The following is a 19,541-nucleotide window of genomic DNA, read 5'->3' on the forward strand; positions in this document are numbered from 1 at the left end:
CCGCCTCCTCCCGCGCGCACCTACGTGCTTGCGTACCCACGGCCACTCCCAACAAGGCGCCTTCCCCCGTCGCCTCTCTCAATATGTCCGCAGACCGGAAGCGGGCCTTACGGCCCCTCCCCTTCCGGAAGCAGCTGTCAGGGTGTCCGCTCAGAGGGCGCAAGATGGCAGCGGGTTCTGTGACCGTGGCGGTGGCGGCGGCGTTGGCGGCTGAGCGGGCGGCGGGCGCATCCTTGTCCTTTCGGCGAGGCCCGGCGGGGGCGCTGCGGTTGCTGCAGGCGAGCGAGACCGGAGTGTCCGGGAGGGGGGAGGGGCTCCGCAGCGGTTGGCCTCGGGAGGCGGCTAGTCCTCAGTGAGGAAGAGGAGGAAGGTGCCGGCCAGTCCTGTCCTCCGCCGTCCTGGCTCCGAGGAACGTGGCTGCCTGGGCGGCTGCTTGCAGCGGCGAGGGGCTGAAGGGGGCAGAGGCTGATGCCTGGGCATCTCCGCCCAGGGCTGCCAGATTGAATAAAATTTGGAGGGGGCATTGAATGGCAATGTTCATCGACTTGGGGGGAGGGAGCGAAGGGACCTTGGCCCCTAGGAGTTGGCTCCTATGTCTTCATTCTCGAATGGGGGGGGGCAGCTGCAGCGGCGGGAAGGAGGGAGCAGCGGCCGTAGCCTACCAGGCAATGAAGGAGGGCAAGGTGCCCCTACCAACTGTGTCTGCATTGCTTCAAGCAAGGCACCCTCAGTCCAAGTCCCCCCACCCGCAGTGCAAAAGAGACATAATGTTGATGGTAGTAAACTCTGGCTGGCCCCAAGCGCACACTTGTCTCAGAGATGGAACTGTGTGCCCTGCTGTGCATGCCTCTTGCTCATGGCTTGGGTCTCCTTTCCTTCTTCCTTGGTGTACAGGTTTGCCGCAGGGCACACGCAGCAGCTGCTGCCGCCGCGCCTGACACACAGACAGCCACTCGCATTAAGAAGTTTGCAATATATCGGTGGAACCCAGACAGCCCCGGGGAGAAACCTCGTATGCAGACATATGAAGTTGATCTGAACAAGTGAGTAGTGCTTTGAAGAAGGGGCTGGACAAGACCCCTCTGCCCCACCCTTGTTACCCCACCCTTTGTTGCCCACCCTTGGGTGCTCCTGTGCATCATGTTATACAATTATAACATGTTATACAACAATTTATATGTTATATAACAATTATAACATGTTATACAATACACACACAGCCAGGAGTATACATACATAAATGCATAATCCCAAATATCTCCTTTTGCCTTCAAATAAAATGGCATCCATCTCTAAATCATGAGAATGAAACGAAAACACAGAACAAGTCCAAGGCCAAGTTTAGCTTGTGGTCAACCCCAGAGACCCTCTCCAGTCACATAGCAGGAAATTCTTCCTGAGGAAGTGGACTTGTCAAAAGAGCCAAGATCTATGTGTAAAAGAAAAAGGTCCTTTACAATAGATTCTGGTGTCAAGGTATCCACCATTTCAGGCCAGGCCAGGAAGGGCAATTATCAGGTACAGGCATCTCGATAGACAGACTTGTCATGTATCTGTGATGTTTTGGGGTGGTCTTTCTGTAAAAGGGGGGTGAATACTTTCTGAGGTTTTGAAAGATGTTGCACACCTTTGCTTGGAGCTTCTCACCTCTCTCACAAGGCGGGGTAGCGGGGAGGGACTCTGTTTGCAAACGGAACTGCCAATAAAGAAAAGGCAGCCTTTTCTACTCTACTGCCTGGCCTTGTCTCCGTTTTTGTTCATTTCTCTGACCAACAAGGCGATCCATTGAGGGAGGGGAGGGCTGTATAGCAATTATAACAGTGCAATCAATGGCAGCAAGCAAAGGGCGTTGGTATCAGGTGTTGAGGCACAAAGATGAAGGTGCCTTCAGTTTGGTAACCCAAGATGGAGGCATTCATCAGAGCATGGGAAAATTGTAGCAGGCACCTTCAGCAGGGCCACACGTTAAGTCCGGCCAACGTAGCACACAGAAATGTAGCTTGCCTCCAGCTGGACTTCGCTTCAGAGCAGCCGCCGCCTGCTTTTCAAAAACATATGAATTGCTGCTGCTAGCAAGTGACCTGGCATCATATTTGGTGGCTTGGACAGGTTGTGACCTTGCTGTGGTAATGTGGTGACATCTTTCTTCTGCTTTAACCCATTTCCTTTGCTTTAAGAACACACTGTGGAGAGTGTGTGGCGGGGGGACCATATAAGGAAGGAGAGCAGTGGACTTAGAGATGAGCAGAGAACTTGGTATTTCTCTTTCTAGATGTGGACCGATGGTTCTTGATGCCCTGATCAAGATTAAGAATGAAATGGACTCCACCCTGACCTTCCGCAGGTCTTGCAGAGAAGGTAAACTTGTGCCTTGTTTGCTGTCTTCTGAGGAGCCCAGGTGGGCTCAGGTGAGCGATGGTCAAGGCAAGGCCCACCTCCTACCTGTTCACATCACAGCCTTTCTGCTGTCAGAGCATTTGAACAACTCGATTTAGGTTGGCCTAAATGGGAGAGAGCCACCTTTCTCCATCACCTGCTAAAACCTTGTGAAGAGGCCAAATTCTGAAATCAACACATGGCAGCTTTTCCAAGTTTTGAGGTTGAGATGGTTAAAGCCCGTCTAACCAGACTTAGGAATCAGAATTGCTTAAAAGATTAATGGTTGAATCCAGCTAAGTTTTACTCAGCATAGACCCATTGCAATTAATGGACCTAAGCTGATAATGATCATTAATTTTCATGGGGCTACTCTGAGTAGGACTAACTCCTATCAGCTCCAGCATCCTCTGACCCCATAGCCATGACCAAGGCTGATGATAGTAGCTGTAGTCAAAAAGCCACGGGCTTTTGAAAATGTTGATATCTCTATGGTAATTATTGGATGTGAATGCTGCCATGGACCCCCTGAGTGGGTTATGCAGACCCCCTGGGGTGCATGGACCACCAATTGGGAACCTCTGGTATAAAACATATGGAAGGCATCAGGTTGAGGAAAGTATGCTGGGGCAGACCCATGACTGCCCGAGAAGAAAAGCTTTGGATATAACCCCAAAGCTCTTTGGGACAAGCGTTCTCTGTTGTTTATAATTAGATCTGTAATTGGCATACATAACGTGGCTATAAATAGCTCTGTTTAATAACATACTCTCTCCGCTTAGGCCTGTTGTAAAACAAGAAGCAAACAAATGCTGAAAGAGTTTGCACTGTCTCTTCAAATTGCCACAAGATTAACTGCTTTTTAAGAGGCTTTGAGGAAAGAGAAGCAATGCTTCCTTTTGAAAAATTAAAACAGCTTTGACGTGAGGATCTTAGATGTAGGAAGGTGGAGATTTTGAGTAGGACCAGGGCAGAGCAACAGCTTTGCATGCATAAGGTCCCAGGTTCAGTCCCCAGCAACTCTCAGTCAGTCTGAGAGAGACCCCTGCCTGAAATTTGGAGAGCCATTGTGCTGATGATGAACCCATGGCCTGACTTGATGTGAGGCAGCTTTCTGTATTCCTATGGTGGGAGGCAGTGAGCCGCCGGCCCTGTTGTGACTTGTCCTCTCCCCTTTCCTAGGCATCTGTGGCTCCTGCGCAATGAACATTGGTGGAGGCAACAGTTTGGCTTGTACCACGAGGATTGACACCGACCTTGGCAAGGTCGCCAAAATATACCCTCTCCCCCACATGTATGTGGTGAAGGATCTTGTACCAGTAAGTTCACGCCTTCTTTGTAGCCCAGTTGGCAGAAGATATTGTTATTTCTTTGGAAGCAGGAGAACTAAGGAAATATAGCAGAATGTATTGGGGTGCCAAGTTTTTGTCTCTGAGATGGCCCCCTGCCCTTGTACGGGGGTGAGGGGCTCTGAGACGTAGGGGGCTGTCCAACTGGGCCCAGCCTTTGCCCCTTCTTGAGTCCGTTGCACTCAACAAATGCTTTTCCCCATTCCAGGACTTGAGCAACTTCTATGCCCAGTACAAAGCCATCCAGCCGTATTTGAAAAAGAAGGACGAGTCCCAGCAAGGCAAAGAGCAATACCTCCAGTCCATAGAAGATCGGGAGAAGCTGGTCATTACTCTTCTTTTCTTTTCATTCTGCTTCATTGGTGTTTTGGCCTGTCTTAACTTCTTCCCATGGGGAGGCAGCCTCTATTATTGGCAGCTGCAGTCTCACCTCCCCGGGTCACCCCTCCTTCCTGTCTTGAGACCCTCATCATTGAGAGGCCAGCCTGGCTTACTCTGCTTCAGGGTTCTGCTCCTCTACTGACAGAGGAAGCCCTCTCTTGTCCCTGCTGCTACCCAAGAGCTCTGCTTAAGAAGTGCCTCCAGGAACTGAACCCAGGACATTGTGCACCAAGCCCCTGCCGCTAGTTTTTATGGGCACCTACGAAGAGCTCTGAAGCAGGATCAGGCCCATCTTGCCCAATATCCTCTCTTCCTGTGGGGCATCTTCGAGGAGGACAGGAGCACACACCACTCTCCGGCCCTTGTGGTCCCCAGCAATTGGCACACGAAGGCTTCTTACCTCTGGCAACAGAAGTACTGCACAACCGTAGCCATCAAAAGCCTTGTCCTCCTCAGTGAATTTGTCTAAATCCCCCTTTCAAGCCATGAATCTGCCCCATCCCACCTCAGCCTCTCTTTCTGCCCAGGAAGTTGTGCATCCTTCATTTTGCTGGGTGCTGCTCTGGGCTTCGAGGCTGAGGTAGTCTAGGAGATGAAAATGGCCTCCTATTCTCAAGGAGTCCTGCCTGGTCACTTGGAGGCAAAGCTGAGTTGCCTTGGGCAATTGGGCAGGGGTCTGCACATCAAACCTGGCTAAAAGACTGGGGCAGTTCTTAGTGCAGTGGTGGAACCCCCTCTCCCGCTTCATGCCCCCAAGTGGCCTCCTTCAGCAGATCACTGACCTTCCTCCCCTTGAAGGGTCTTACAGGAGCCTTTGGGGCAAACCGAGGGTGGCTCATCTTCAAAGGTGAGAGGAGGGCAGTTCCATCATGGCAGAGCCTGGAGCCAGGCAGGGGATCTCCATGCCAGTCATCCTCTCCCTTTCCTGGAGGGACATGTAGTGAAACAGGAGCTGCAGTTGCTGCACACAAGCTGTGACACACACACACACACACACACACACACACACACACACACACTATGCACAATTCTTGACTTACAGACTTGCCATTTGATGTGGTGACAGTGGTGCCCCGTCTTGGGTGGTTTCAGAAGACCTCTAAGCGACATTTCAGTGGCCCTGTCAGTGGCTGCTCCTTGCCACTGCAGTTTGGGATGGAGCTTTCCGTGTTTCAAGGCAGCGCAGCCTTGAAAACCACTTGCTAGGGAACAAACTGGAATTGTGGCGGCCCACCAAGTCCCCTTCCCCTGCTTTTGTTCACTTCACCGGTGGTTGTCTGGTGTTCCTCTGGTGGGGCTGCGCTTCCTTTTCCCTCATGGCAGATGCTAAATAGTCCTTTGACTCTGTGGCTCCTCTTTTGCTCCCTGCCAGGACGGGCTATACGAATGCATCCTCTGTGCCTGCTGCAGCACCAGCTGCCCCAGCTACTGGTGGAACGGAGACAAGTACCTGGGCCCCGCTGTGCTCATGCAGGTAAAAAGACCAGAAGTGCCCACTGGCTGCCAGGGAATAGCCGGGTGGGGAAGCCCAGAACTCAGTCCATGTTGCCAGTGGGGCAGGGAGACTCCTGCCAATCATCAGTGGGGTATGAGGGGAGGGGAGGACCAGGTATGGGGAGATGCTCAGTGGTTCTCAGGTTGAAGGAGGGAGAGGCTGTGGTGGACAGGAGCCAGGGAATGCGTTTCTGGTGGGCCAGCAGGTGGGTGCAGAAGACCCTGGAAAGAGAAGAGGGAGCCAGCTGAATGGGCAAAAGGTGTCATGGTGAAAGGCAGAGGGAGGGGGAAGGAGGGTCAGGCATTAGGGAGACCCCTGGGCATGTAAGCCCCTCTTCTGTGCAAGGATTCACACCCATGACCCCAAGGTGGCTGTCACCAATGGAAGCTAAGGCCCGGAAAAGACTCAATATGGAGGCCAAATGGCCAAAATATTGGGAAATACTAGAAAAGGATGGAGATACTTGGAGGTTGCAGAGTTTGGAGAAATTAAAAGATAAAGTGCGAGATTGGCTACATTATGCTCAGATTAAAGAGGTTTTAAAATCGGATAAAAAGATAGGATTCCAGGTGGAAAAATCGAAGCTAGAAACAGAACTGTTAGAACCTAAGACCAAGGTACTTTCAAAAATGTACAACTTGCTGTTAAAATGGAATACACAAGATGAAACGGTTAAATCAGCTATGATAAAATGGGCACAGGACATTGGGTACAATATCATGTTTGCTGACTGGGAAAGGTTATGGACCACCGGTGTGAAGTTCACGGCATGTAATGCCTTAAAAGAAAATATTATGAAAATGATATATAGGTGGTACATGACCCTAGTCAAGCTTGCAAAAATATATCATTTGCCTGATAATAAATGTTGGAACTGAAGGAACGTTCTTTCACCTCTGGTGGACCTGCCCTAGGGTCAAGGCTTTCTGGGAAATGATATATAATGAGTTGAAAAAGGTATTTAAGTATACCTTCCCTAAGAAACCAGAGGCCTTCCTTTTGGGCATTGTTGGCCGGAGGGTGTTAAAGAAGGACCGAACATTTTTTATGTATGCAACAACAGCAGCAAGGATACTTATCGCTAAGCATTGGAAAACTCAAGATTTGCCCACGCTGGAAGAATGGCAGACGCAACTGATAGACTATATGGAACTGGCAGAAATGACCGGCAGAATCCGCGACCTGGGAGAAGAAGCAGCGGAAGAGGATTGGAAGAAATTTAAGGATTATCTACAAAAACATTGTAAACTGTATGAGTGTTAAGAAGGATGCAGGATCGAGAACAACAGGGCATCAGCAAACTAGCTGAAGGGAATATGAGAATAAGTGAAATTTGAGAAGAAGATAAATTTCGGATTAATATCATGTCTAAAATGAGTATTTAAGCTTATGATAAAAATATTTAAAGTTAGAGACATAATATTGGAAAATCACAAAATAAGATTTGAAACAAGGTGATAATTTGCTGTTTAGAACTCTAGAAATTGGGAACGCAGGAACGAGAGATGTGAGGAAGTCCAAAAGCAAAGAAAATATGGCTATGAACTACTTGACTTTGCTGCTGTATGTTTTTTGTATTATGTGTTATTCTTTTTATTCTTTTGTGTTTTTCTTTGTTTATTGTATTATGGTGATGGTTTTATATGTGTTTGGTGATTATAAATGTCTAAAACCTTTAATAAATATTTTATAAAAAAAAAAAGGATTCACACCCAGCACCCTCTTTTTCTGTCTTCCAGGCTTATCGTTGGATGATTGACTCCCGGGACGATTACACAGAGGAGCGCCTAGCTCAGCTGCAGGACCCCTTTTCCCTATACCGTTGCCACACCATCATGAACTGCACAAAGACCTGCCCCAAGGTGAGGGCTCTCCCCCCTCACCCCTGGGGGAATGGAGGGGAGGGAAGAAGCTGGCCGTCGTTTCTCTCCCCCTTCCCCCAGGGGCTTGGCCAGAAATGCTATTGGGACACTTTGAGAAGGACATTGGGATGCTTCCGGCTCCCTGGGAGTCCAGCAGGTACTGACTCTGTGCGGCTGTTCTGGGCTTGTTTCCGCAGGCTTCTCTGCTGTGTTTTCTTGGGGGGAGGGCAGCCTCTGGAAATGGGTGACTCAGTCCATGTGGGTCAGGGGCAGATGGCGGCCAGGATGGGGAACTCGGGGTGTTGCTGCCCTCCCATCATGCCAGTCAGCAGGGCTGGTGGTCATGGACTTCTGCAGGTGAGAATCATATTCCAGCAGCACCTTGAGGGCTCTTTTCTCTCCCTGTCTGCCAGTTATTGTGCAAAGGGATGAAGGGAGCTCCCTACCTGCTGCCACATTTGCCTCTTGGATGAGCAGATGTTGTCTTCTTGTGCCGGACTTGGCAATGGGGTTGCACTAGCAGTTGAAGGACTTTTCCCACCTTTCCTGTTCTTGTTTCAGGGGCTGAACCCTGGAAAAGCGATTGCTGAGATCAAGAAGATGATGGCCACCTACAAGGAAAAGGCAGCCAGCGCCTGACATCCCTTCAGGGCCTTTGCTTCACAGCTCCCCTTGCCGGAAGTTAGCTAACTTATATTTGCGGTTTCAGGCCCTGCCCGGTTTGTGTGGGTTTTCTCCATGGGCATTCATGTACGATGAAAGCTTGCAAGGACTAATAAAAGTCATTAGCAAATCTCTCTCTCTCGCTCAATTCACCTTCCTCCCCACCCTGTGTCCTTAGACTGGTCCCCTCTCTCTGTCTCCTGCTTGCAGACTGCCTGGGACTGAAGGTATTTTTTTTGGGGTGTGTGTGTGCTGGGTTTGTACCGAATGGTCCCAAAGGGGACAGGAAGGTTGGGCAAGAGTGAGCATAGCTTGAAGGTAGCAACGTGGGGCTGCTTCCAACCTTCTGTAGGCTCTGCGATGAGGAGCAGTGTTTTATTATGGCAGCCTCTTCCCCCACAACTGGGAGCCCCAAATCCGTCCTTGCCCCTAAAGCTTCCATATTGTTTTCTTGGGGGCTCCTGTTCTTCCTCTATGTTGCCATCGGTCAAATTGCAAGTGGTTCAAGAACATCTACCCCAAAGCACACACTGCTTGAGGCCTCTGTGGAAAAGACCTTCACCTTGATGTTTGCAAGTCTTGCTCAGACAGCAGCTGGTCCGAAGGACCCCATGGGCTTCTCTTCAGCTCTCGAGGTGGCCACTTCCACAGGCCAGAACCTATGTGCTTTCTGGGGAGTCGCATGGCCTCCTCCTTTCGGGGCGAGCCAGCTGATGTAAAGGCAGGCCTGGCTTTTTAAAGACGGTGTGTTGACTTAGCTGGCCGGTGGGGCTGACTTGTCTTCTCCACTCAGGCTGAGCTTTGGGGGAAGGATTTCGCTTGCCCCAACCAGGCGAAAAAGGATGGCTGTTCTCTCCCTTCTGTTCACCTGCCCCCACTGGATCTGACAGCAAGCCCCCCACTCCTAAGAGGAGGCAAGCCCCCCACTATCATGCTCTCTTCTGGTCTTCCAGAGGGACTTCTCTGTGTGGTTTTTCGTGGCTCCCACCCCTTCAAAGATTTCCAGGGGCCTGAACAGAGCAGTTGGTGCTGGGCCTGGTGCCCAGGCAGCTGGTCCTGATCCAAGCTGCTCTTTTGGTCATTTAATTTTTGGAATTAGTTTTTATTCAAGATTTTTTGTGATACAAAAAATAAAATAAATGAGCAAGGAAAGGTACACAGAGTATCCACTTTCAATTCATAGTCTTTTTCACAGCCCGTTTTTCACAGACGCTCTTGTCCTAGACATTGAAGTGGGAGGGAAGAGAGAGGGTTAGGGTGGATTATTGATCTTTCCATTCTGTTGCATAGTGTCTTTGCATCAGTGTCCCGTGGGTCGGTCCTCTATTTATATAGTAATTTGTTTGTATTGGCCCTGTAAGAGATGGGAAGGTTCGTTGTGTTCAGCTGACGGCATGCGAATCAAGATGGGTTACCCTGACAAACAACCTGCCCCCTTACAAACAAGCCACGCTGCCCCTTTTATTTACAGCACTTTTTTACTCTCTGCCGTGGCTTGGCGCCTCTGGACCTGGAAAAAACTGCAGCTTAAATTACCCTCTCTTTGAGCCCCTCCGAGACTTGGGGTTTAACACTAAGGTAAAGGTACCCCTGCCTGTATGGGCCAGTCGTGACCAACTCTAGGGTTGTGTGCTCATCTCACCCAAGAGGCCGGGAGCCGGCACCGTCCGAGGACACTTCCGGGTCACGTGGCCAGCGTGATGAAGCTGCACTGGTGAGCCAGCACCCGTGCCGCACACGGAAATGCCGTTTACCTTCCCGCTATAAAGCGGTACCTATTTATCTACTTGCACTTAGGGGTGCTTTCGAACTGCTAGGTGGGCAGGAGCAGGGACCGAACGATGGGAGCTCACCCCACCGCGGGGATTCGAACCGCCAACCTTACGATCAGCAAGTCCTAGGCACTGAGGTTTTACCCACAGCGCCACCCGCGTCCCAGGGGTTTAACACTAAGGACAATCAAAAAGACCGTTTGGGGTCTAACATTAACGACAATCAAAAAGACCGGCAGAGAGGAATTGAGAGAGAATTAAGTGCCTCGGACCTGAGATCTCCAGGCTAAACAGAATATTGAGACTGATGGTCATTTGTTGGGGACTGAAACCGGGGAAAGGGTGGGTGGTGTTTAGGAATCCAAAGGGTATATAATTATAATTTGTTTGGCTTTTATTTGGTTTTGCTATTTGTATGGAAATTGGGAAAGTCGTGGAAGGGAAATTTTGGTCGACTTTAGGAAAAATATTTAAGAATGAATAATGAGGTATAAGTATTGATGCTGAAGTTTGGATAAGTTAAAATCGGTTTTTAAAATAGGTTAAATTAAAGGAAAATAAGGTTGGTAAAATAAATGGAGGAAATGGAAGAAAGTAGAAAAATAAAATAACAATATGTTAGAATAAATTATTAAATTAAAGTGGAGAAATAAGTTAAGGACTTGCTGAATTGACAATTTAAATTGGAATACAGGAAGGGGAGGTGTGAGGAGGTCTGAGAAACAAGTTATAAGAAAATAAGTAATTGAAATTTTATGTGTTTTTGTTTATTTTTGTTTTGTGTGATTTATGAAAATGCCAATAAATACTGTATTCATGAAAAAATAAATAAATAAATTACCCTCTCTTTTAACAAATATGTGTGTGTTGTGGGGGGTGGAATTTATTTTAAAACGAGGCTAGGAATGTGGGAATCGCGACGGGTGTTCTTGGGCCCGCCTGGTCCCCGATACCGGGGGAAACCTGGGGAAAGGGCGCCACTTCAGCCCCTGAGGGGGGGAACTACGACTCCCGGCAGCCTTTGCGCTAGGCCCCGCCCCTCCATCTGGCCGGCCCCGGACCGTCAGCTGCAGCTGCTTCGCGCTGGCGGGCAGCGCGCGGGAAGGAGGCGGCTGCCGCTGCGGCGCTGCTCCACTTCCACTTCCTCCTCGTGGAGGGGGGCCATGAGCTCAGGTGAGCCTCCCGGCGAGGCAGGAAAGAGGGGGGGAAGGAAGGGGGGGTCTCGCCCTTTCCCTGGGATTGAGGGGGGCTCCCTGGGGGGGGGGGGGCGCCACGGAAGGTCGGCCCAGGAAGGGACAGCTGCTGCTGCTGCTGCTGCTGTTGACGGGGTCGGGGGGCTCAGCGGAGAGGGCCGCCCGAGCCGAGAAGGGGGGCACATGGCGAGGCAGACACAGGCGTGCCCCCCACCCCCGGACCAGCCTGGGCTGCTGCCCCACGTCCTCCCCGAAACTGCTGACTTTCCTCTTTCTTTCATTTTCTTTCGCCTCAGTGAGCGGTTTTATTTCTTTGAGGGGGAGGGGGAGAAAGGGAAAGTTTCTGAAGTTACGCAAAGTGGGGCTTCCAGGGAGCCAAGGACTGAACCGCGGGGGGAGGGGGGCCCGAGTTGATAAAGGACGAAGGTTTAAAAGAATAATCTATAGTTTTTCTATTGGGAGGAGGAGGTTTACAGTTGGGAGCACAGAGAGCTTCTGGATCAGGCCCAAGGGCCCCCCTCTAGTCTGGTGGTGGTTATATTCATTTTGTGTTTTATGCCCCACGTTGAGTAAAAGATTCCTGCATTGCAGTGGGTTGGACTAGATGACGCCTGTGATCTCTGGACCAAAGGTGGTATATAAATTTAATAAATAATACAGTGGTGCCTTGCAAGACGAAAATAATCTGTTCCGCGAGTCTCTTCGTCTAGCGGGTTTTTTTGTCTTGCGAAGCAACCCTCTTAGCGGATTAGCGGCTTAGTGGCTATTAAAGGCTTAGCGGATTAGCGGCTAAAAGGCTATTAGCGGCTTAGAAAAAGGGGGGGGGAAGCGAAAAAAATCGCAAGACTCGCAAGACGTTTTCGTCTTGCGAAGCAAGCCCATAGGGAAATTTGTCTTGTGAAGCAACTCAAAAACGGAAAACCCTTTCGTCTAGCGGGTTTTTCGTCTTGCGAGGCATTCGTCTTGCGGGGCACCACTGAAATTCAGTAATTGTGTTCCCGCTGTGGCCGTTCAGATGCCCCAGTGGCGAGTGGCAGGGCCTGAGCATCATCTCATCACCACCACACACACAGGCTCCCAAATCAGTCTTCTTTAATGGGGAGGCCCCAGTTGCCATTCTGAAGGTAGAAGTGGACACCACAGAGAGTCTTGCTGAGGCAATGGCAAGTTGGCGTTTGGGGCTTTGGCCCCTCCAATCCCCACCCAGAAGGGCCTCTGGGACAGTCTCTGCAGGAAAGACATGAGCGAAACTGATTTGTGGAAGGTTCTGGGCCATCTTATGCCTTGAGCGGAGTGGAAAGTGGGTCTTGTGACTGGGATTGTATAAGGCTGCATAGCAGAGAATGTCACAGGGACCATCTTGGCTTGAGGGAGAAAGGGGGAAAGAAAGTTGTTTGTGTTGGGCCCAGCTGTGTGTTACAAACTCTGCCCTGGAAAAGAAAATGTGTTGAGCAAATGCCGTTGCCAAAACTGGATGTCTAGTTGCCATTTTTGACCAAGACGGCTCTAAAGTCTTGTTTTTCAAATGATGGGCTGACTGTGAATGATTCTCAATTAAATGCTAGTTCAGATGAGATCCTTAAGCTAGGTTAAGAGCTTTGAAGTTTGAAAGAAGAATAAGTCACTTGATCCAGGGACAGCCCACGTATCTATTGGCCTGTTCTGACCTCTTTTTCTTAATGGTGACTGCTCCTGCTCAGGCTGCACAGAAAAAGCATTTTGGTTCCAGAAAATCATTCCAATCGTGCAAATAAAATATAACTGATAGAATTCTACAGGATGGCGTATTAGTGTGTGAAAACAGTCCAGGTCCAATGATCCTCAGTGGAGATATCTGGTGCCATCCTGGCTCCCTGGCATTTTCACTTGGCCGCTAATTTCAAACATTGCTGCTCACTAAGAACTTTCTGTCGCCTCTAAAACTGCTGGAGACCCCATAAAGGCCCTTTGCACCAACTCCTGTGATTCCAGCAATGATTGATGCTGCCCTTTCAAGCAAATCATGAGGGCTAGGAACATGCTCTTTCAAAAGGGGCAGCTGCTTTTTGCAGGAAGCCACATTCAGTGGGCTGTCAGTGCTTCCCTGCCCTCCTCCTCCCTAACAGGCATGGTGACAGTAATGAAAGAAGGAGCTAACTTCATTCAGCCCACCGTCCAGGGTCTCAGGAATCTGCCACCAGCAATGCCCAAGCAAAATCTCTGCCTCAGTGAGCAAACCGGTTTCTCCTTCAGCTGTGGTTTTCCCCATCAATAATATTCATAGCTATTAAAGCAGCACATGGTCCTCACTGAACAACATGCAGAACGCCCAGATTTCCAAAGGGAAATTCAAATTTTGATGTGGCACTTCAAAACTAAGAACCTCACATTCTCAGTGTTTTAGACTCTCTGCCTCTGAAACAGTTTGACTGGCATCAAATGTGGGAACTCAGTTTTGAATGAATGCCTAAATATCGAAGACAGATATTCGAAAGCACCCCCGGGTGCAAGTAGATAAATAGGGACCGCTTACTGGCGGGAAGGTAAACGGCGTTTCCATGTGCAGCTCTGGCTCGCCAGAGCAGCAATGTCACGCTGGCCACGTGACCCGGAAGTGTCTCCTCTTGAGTGAGATGGGCGCACAACCCTAGAGTCTGTCAAGACTGGCCCGTACGGGCAGGGGTACCTTTACCTTTACTAGCAAAAGGGTACAGCTTCTTGGCAAGGCATCTTCAGCAAACAAGTCCCCAGCCCCAGTGCGTTGGTGGAATCCTGCAGGGGGCTTCCAGACCCCTTTTGTGCACCCTGTCACAGCTTTTGTAGGAGGGGGGAGAGGGGCTGGGGACCTAGCTGGCAGACAACACCATGGTGGCTCTCCAGCTCACCTCCCTTTTGGAGCTGAGGGGAGGGGAGGAATTGGAGGGAGAGATGTCCTCTGACCATGTTTCAGGGGAGAATGTTGCTTTTAAAAAATCCACCCAAATCTATATTGTGGACATCCTTGTGAATGTGAATCTGCAGCGAGACTTTGCTTCCACCTAAAAGATAACAAATGTTAATAAAGTATAAAGACTGGAGCCAAGCTTCCGGATAATAATAATAATAATAATAATAAATTTTTATTTATACCCCACCCTCCCCAGCCAAGACCGGGCTCAGGGCGGCTAACAACCAATAATAAAAACAAGTTGATTAAAATACAATTTAAAAGATAATGATTAATAATAATTTATTAATAAATTAATGATTTATTAATTTAGGAATCTCCTAAAACAGCAACCCAAAGTAATTTAAAACCCAGTACAAAAGACAACCAAATGTAGGTTTTAAAACAATAGCAAAAAAAAAAAAAATAAGAGCACCTACACCAGAGACCTTTTTACTTAGCTGGATGTCTTCAATTGTTTCCTGAAAGTACAAATAGTGGACGCCTGTTGCAGCTCAGCAGGGATTCATAATGTTTTAATAAGATTAATTGGCTGGTAAACAGGCACATGTGTGCGGAGAATCTTCCTGGCTCCGCTTGCCTTTGCAGTTCTGCCCCCTGCCTTTACGGCTGGTTGCCTCCTTTTGCCCCAGAGCAGTGTTTCCCAAACTTTGGGTCGCCAGCTGTTTTGGGGCTACAGTTCCCATAATCCCAGACTGCTGGTCCTGTTAGCTAGGGGACGATGGGAGTTGTAGTCCCAAAACAGCTGGAGACCCACGTTTGGGGAAACACGGCTCTGGAGGGGTTTTTTTTAGTGCTGAGGAAGAAAAAGACTGTGACAAGCATGGGGCCACTTCGGTCCCCTGTTGTGTTCCCACACACCACCAAATTCTGGAGGCGCACCTGCTTACCTTTATCAGAAGAGGGCATTTCTGAAAGGGCCAACTGCCCCTGCCAAAGACTCTCCTCCAAACCCCTCCTCCTACCTGCTCTTTCCTCTCTCTCCCCGGGTACACATCACTGCTTTGCACATAACACTTTATGCCCATTTTGCTCATTTGGAAAATTCCACCTGATGAAACCGGTTTGGTCACTGCTGTAGCATTTAGGGAGCTGGCTGGCGTCGTCGCGCCCGGTCAACTGTGTGGCTTTTGACCTGAGCTTCCTGCTCTGTGGGTGCGTCAGGTGTGCAAGCTCCCTTAGCAGGGCAAGCCAGCCAGCCGGCTGTCGACAGCAAATGGCAAAGATAATCTGCAGAGCAACTTGGAGCTCCCCTGGCCTGGTGCCAGCCTGCTGCTTCCTGCAACCATGTTTGGGAAAGGGGTGGGGCTGGTGGCGGATAGGTAGCACAGCCTCAGGTGCAGCTCGGCCACGTCTTCCCTTGGAATAACAGGACAGAACCCCAGGAGAAACAAGTAAGCAGGGATTTGGGGTGGGAGCAGGTCACCGCCCAAAGAAGGTAAGAGCATCCCTGTATCCCAACAGCCTTTTTGTGAGAGGGTGAGAGCTGGTGAAAGGCGGAGGTCTGCTGGGTCAAGACTGGCTGGAAGGCCAGGCAGCTTCACTCAAGCTCTTCCACCTTTGTCCCAAGACCCCACCTTCTGAAATAAGGAGTAATAGTCAATGAAGGAATTGGAGAAAATGTGGACTATGGCAGATGAAGATGATGGACTTTTCGGAGCTAGCCGACCTGGCCGGAAGAGTCCGCGACAAGAAGGAGGAGGAGTACCAGGAGGAATGGATGAAATTTAAAGAATATTTAGTTAAATATGTTAAGATTTGCAAATAGAAATACTTGCAAATACCAGATTGGCTTAGGATTTAAATATGTGATGTTATAGAATAATATGTTTAAAGATAATATGAAAAGTAAGAAAGATGTTAATTGGTTAAGTAAATTTTATGAGAAATTAGTTTTGGAAAACTGTTACAATGATATACCGTATTTTTCGCTCTGTAAGATGCACCAGGCCATAAGACGCACCTAGTTTTTGGAGGAGGAAAACAAGAAAAAAATATATTCTGAATCTCAGAAGCCAGAACAACAAGAGGGATCGCTGCACAGCGATCCCTCTTGCTGTTCTGGCTTCTGGGATAGCTGTGCAGCCTGCATTCGCTCCATAAGACACACACACATTTCCCCTTACTTTTTAGGAGGGAAAAAGTGAGTCTTATAGAGTAAAAAATTCGGTACATTGAAATTCAGCCAGGGGGATTCGAGGAAGTCACTTAACAATGTTAATAATAGCGGAATAATTATAGTTAGGATTTATGTTTGTTTGTTTATAAATTTGGAAAATCAATAAAAAAATTGGAAAAAAGAAAATGTGGACTAGCATTGCCTTTGCTGCAAGTTTTCTGAGTAACAGGGTGTCTTTGCACGAGCAGAGTATGTGTGATTGGCTGCAAGGGCTTTGCAAGACCTCAGCTGCTCTCCAAGCTAATTGAAACGGGGCTTTCAAGATCTTTGCTCTTCTCCCTGTTCATTCAGACCCACTCATTCTCCTTCATAACTCATTTATTTTACAGCTCTTGTGACGGGCCAATGGCCGTAATAAAGATCAATCCAATCAATCCAATTTTACAGCTCTCCCGAGACCTTGGTTCCTTTACCAGGGAGAGGGAGCAGGGGCAGCTTTCAATAAACAAGCAAGCAAAAATTACATACCACTTACCAGAATGAGAGGAACGCGGGTGGCGCTGTGGGTTAAACCACAGAACCTAGGACTTGCCGATCAGAAGGTCGGCGGTTTGAATCCCCGCTACGGGGTGAGCTCCCGCTGCTTGGTCCCTGCTCCTGCCAACCTAGCAGTTCGAAAGCACGTCAAAGTTCAAGTAGATAAATAGGTACCACTCCGGCGGGAAGGTAAACGGCGTTTCCGTGCGCTGCTCTGGTTCGCCAGAAGCGGCTTAGTCATGCTGGCCACATGACCCGGAAGCTGTACACCGGCTCCCTTGGCCAGTAAAGCAAGATGAGCACCGCAACTCCAGAGTCGGCCACGACTGGACCTAATGGTCAGGGGTCCCTTTACTCTTTACCTTTCCCAGAATGAAAGACCCCAGAGCCGTTCTGGCTGGGATTTCAGCCACAGCAGGGTGAAGCACCTTTATGCCTTTGTCCCGCATTTAGGAACATAATTTTGTACTGATCTCATTCTCTCATTCTGATTGCAGACACCAAGAGGCTGCTGGGAGGCCGGCGACTCGGCTACTGCACCCTCAACCAGGGCCCCCCTAATACCTGCATGGTAAGTACAGGGTGTGTGTGTGGGGGGGGTGAGGCCTGTCGGTTATGGGAGAGAGAATCAAGGGCAGAGCTCATTTGCCTCTGCTGCGTCATTCTTAAAGGTCCTTAAACCCTGTCTGGAGGCGGTTGGAGGATGGATGGTGGCTAACAGATTGAGGTTGAATCCTGACAAGACAGAAGTCTTGGAGGCAGGCGGGTGTGGAGCCTTCCCTGGTCCTGAATGGGGTAATTATGCCCCTGAAGGACCAGGTGCGCAGCCTGGAAGTCATTCTGGACTCTCAGCTGTCCATGGAGGCACAGGTCAATTCTGTGTCCAGGGCAGCTGTTTATCAGCTCCATCTGGTACGCAGGCTGAGACCCTACCTGCCTGCAGACTGTCTTGCCAGAGTGGTGCATGCTCTAGGTATCTCCCGCTTGGACTACTGCAATGTGCTCTACATGGGGCTACCTTTGAAGGTGACCCAGAAACTACAACTAATCCAGAATGTGGCAGCTAGACTGGTGACTGGGATCGACCACCGAGACCATATAACACCGGTCTTGAAAGACCTACACTAGCTCCCAGTACATTTCTGAGTGCAATTCAAAGTGTTGGTGCTGACCTTCAAAGCCCTAAATGGCCTCAGTCCTGTATACCTGAAGGAGCATCTCCACCTCCATTGTTCTGCCCAGACACTGAGGTCCAGTGCTGAGGGCCTTCTGGCGGTTCCCTCGCTGCGAGAAGCCAAGTTACAGGGAACCAGGCAGAGGGCCTTCTCAGTAGTGGCACCCGCCCTGTGGAACGCCCTCCCACCAGATGTCAAAGAGAAAAATAACTACCAAACTTTTAGAAGACATCTGAAGGCAGCCCTGTTTAGGGGAGCTTTTAATGTTTTAAGGTTATTGTATTTTAGTGTTCTGTTGGAAGATGCCCAGAGTGGCTGGAGAAACCCAGCCAGATGGGCGGGGTATAAATAATAAATTATTATTATTATTATTATTATTATTAACAACAAAGTTGCCTGGAAAGCCACGTGGATAAGTGAGGGAAGGAGATGGGGCGGGGACAAGTGCAGCATACCTGGTCCTTCCCCAAAGGAGGTTTTGTTGCCATGGGAACCACTTCGCACTTTTGCCATCAGGCTAGCAACTTGGACTGTCAATTCACATCCCTTCAGGTGGCCAGATTTGGCCTGAGGGCCTCCAGTTGCCAACCCTTGTGCTAGGTTGCAGGAGAATTCTTTGTAAGCTGCTATCATCACTGCAATTTGACCAAGATGCCATTTAATTGGGCGAGAGAAGTCATTCCCCATCTCAGGAGGAGGATGCCTGGGGTCTCTCAAATGCACCTTTCTAAATTGCAAGGGTTCCCCCTCCCTCTTGTGTGTGTGTTTGCGGAGGTCATAATTGGCATGGGCCTAAAACGCCTGTTTTTGTTCTGCCCCCAGGAAGTCACAGGCTACCAAAGCAAAACATGGAAGATCATCCTCTGCCACTTTTTCTCTCTGCTGACGTTGGGAATCCCACTGATAGTTTTCCACTGGAAGCCGCACTTCAAAGTCCGGGCCAAATGCAGCCGCTGCCCTCTCCACCAAGCTGACTGGGTGGTCATCCGTGTGAGTGGAATTGGCGGGTGGCGAGGGGAAAAGGCTGGGGAAAGAAGGGGTGGTGCGATGGAGCAGGTGTGCAGGCACACTTTCGCCATTTGTACCCCAAATGTCACATTTTCAGAAATGACCAAGCGTGCTGGTTATAGGGGAATTAAATATATGAATCCCCGTGGACTCAAGTGTGGGGGTGAATAACAAAAGAATTGGCTGGGTGCCTAGATTCAAAATGTGGGGCTAGCACACAGAAAGCCCCAGCAGAGTTTAAAATCAAGTCACAACTTGCGCAGCAGTACAGTGTCAGGAATATAGGTCATTGGACCCTTTTATCCCATTCATGATGCTCCCCTTTTTCTACCCCCTTTTCAAGGAACAGACCACACTAAGTAAGTTTAAAATGTCTTACTTACAGATTCAAAAATCTGAAACACTTGTTGTTCCATGCAGCTTCAAGGGGAACATCAGCCAAATACTCTTGAGTAGAAAATACAGAATATGGTTCCAAACATGTGCTCTAAGCTTGGGAGCAAACTTACACATGTTCTCCTTCATTGGTTACATGGTGCAGAAAGAGAGAGAAAGGAAGTAGAAAGCTTCATTTCTGAGGGCGCGTGACCTAGTTGAGTCTAGGAACACAGCTCTATTGTCTTAACCCCTTCATGTACTAACTAGCCCTATAGTTGCTAGTTATGCTTGACTGCAATTTCCCACA

At 49.2% G+C, this 19,541-nt stretch overlaps 2 protein-coding genes across 6 annotated transcripts in view; both read left to right on the forward strand.

Moving 5' to 3' along the window:
* Positions 1–68: 68 nt before the first annotated feature.
* SDHB (succinate dehydrogenase complex iron sulfur subunit B) lies at positions 69–8,256 on the forward strand. The gene is made up of 8 exons (XM_028741361.2): positions 69–278; positions 895–1,043; positions 2,273–2,358; positions 3,559–3,695; positions 3,934–4,050; positions 5,479–5,580; positions 7,341–7,463; positions 8,025–8,256. The coding sequence occupies exons 1-8, from the start codon at positions 84–86 to the stop codon at positions 8,100–8,102; spliced, it is 987 nt and encodes a 328-aa protein (XP_028597194.2). The 5' UTR covers positions 69–83; the 3' UTR covers positions 8,103–8,256.
* A 2,532-nt stretch (positions 8,257–10,788) lies between these two features.
* ATP13A2 (ATPase cation transporting 13A2) overlaps positions 10,789–19,541 on the forward strand; it is a 41,701-nt gene continuing 32,948 nt past the window's right edge. For 4 of the 5 annotated variants that reach the window (XM_077931156.1, XM_077931158.1, XM_077931157.1 and 1 more), the window contains exons 1-3: positions 10,789–11,071; positions 17,171–17,244; positions 18,671–18,838. In XM_077931156.1, coding sequence (XP_077787282.1) covers positions 10,804–11,071; positions 17,171–17,244; positions 18,671–18,838 — 510 coding nt within the window. In that variant the 5' untranslated portion in view covers positions 10,789–10,803. Of the gene's footprint in view, positions 11,072–15,165; positions 15,412–17,170; positions 17,245–18,670; positions 18,839–19,541 lie in introns of those variants that run through there. The other variant, XM_077931159.1, reaches the window with a different exon arrangement.

The sequence above is a fragment of the Podarcis muralis genome, chromosome 7, assembly GCF_964188315.1.
Source record: "Podarcis muralis chromosome 7, rPodMur119.hap1.1, whole genome shotgun sequence".
In the NCBI taxonomy this organism is placed as follows: Eukaryota; Metazoa; Chordata; class Lepidosauria; order Squamata; family Lacertidae; genus Podarcis; species Podarcis muralis.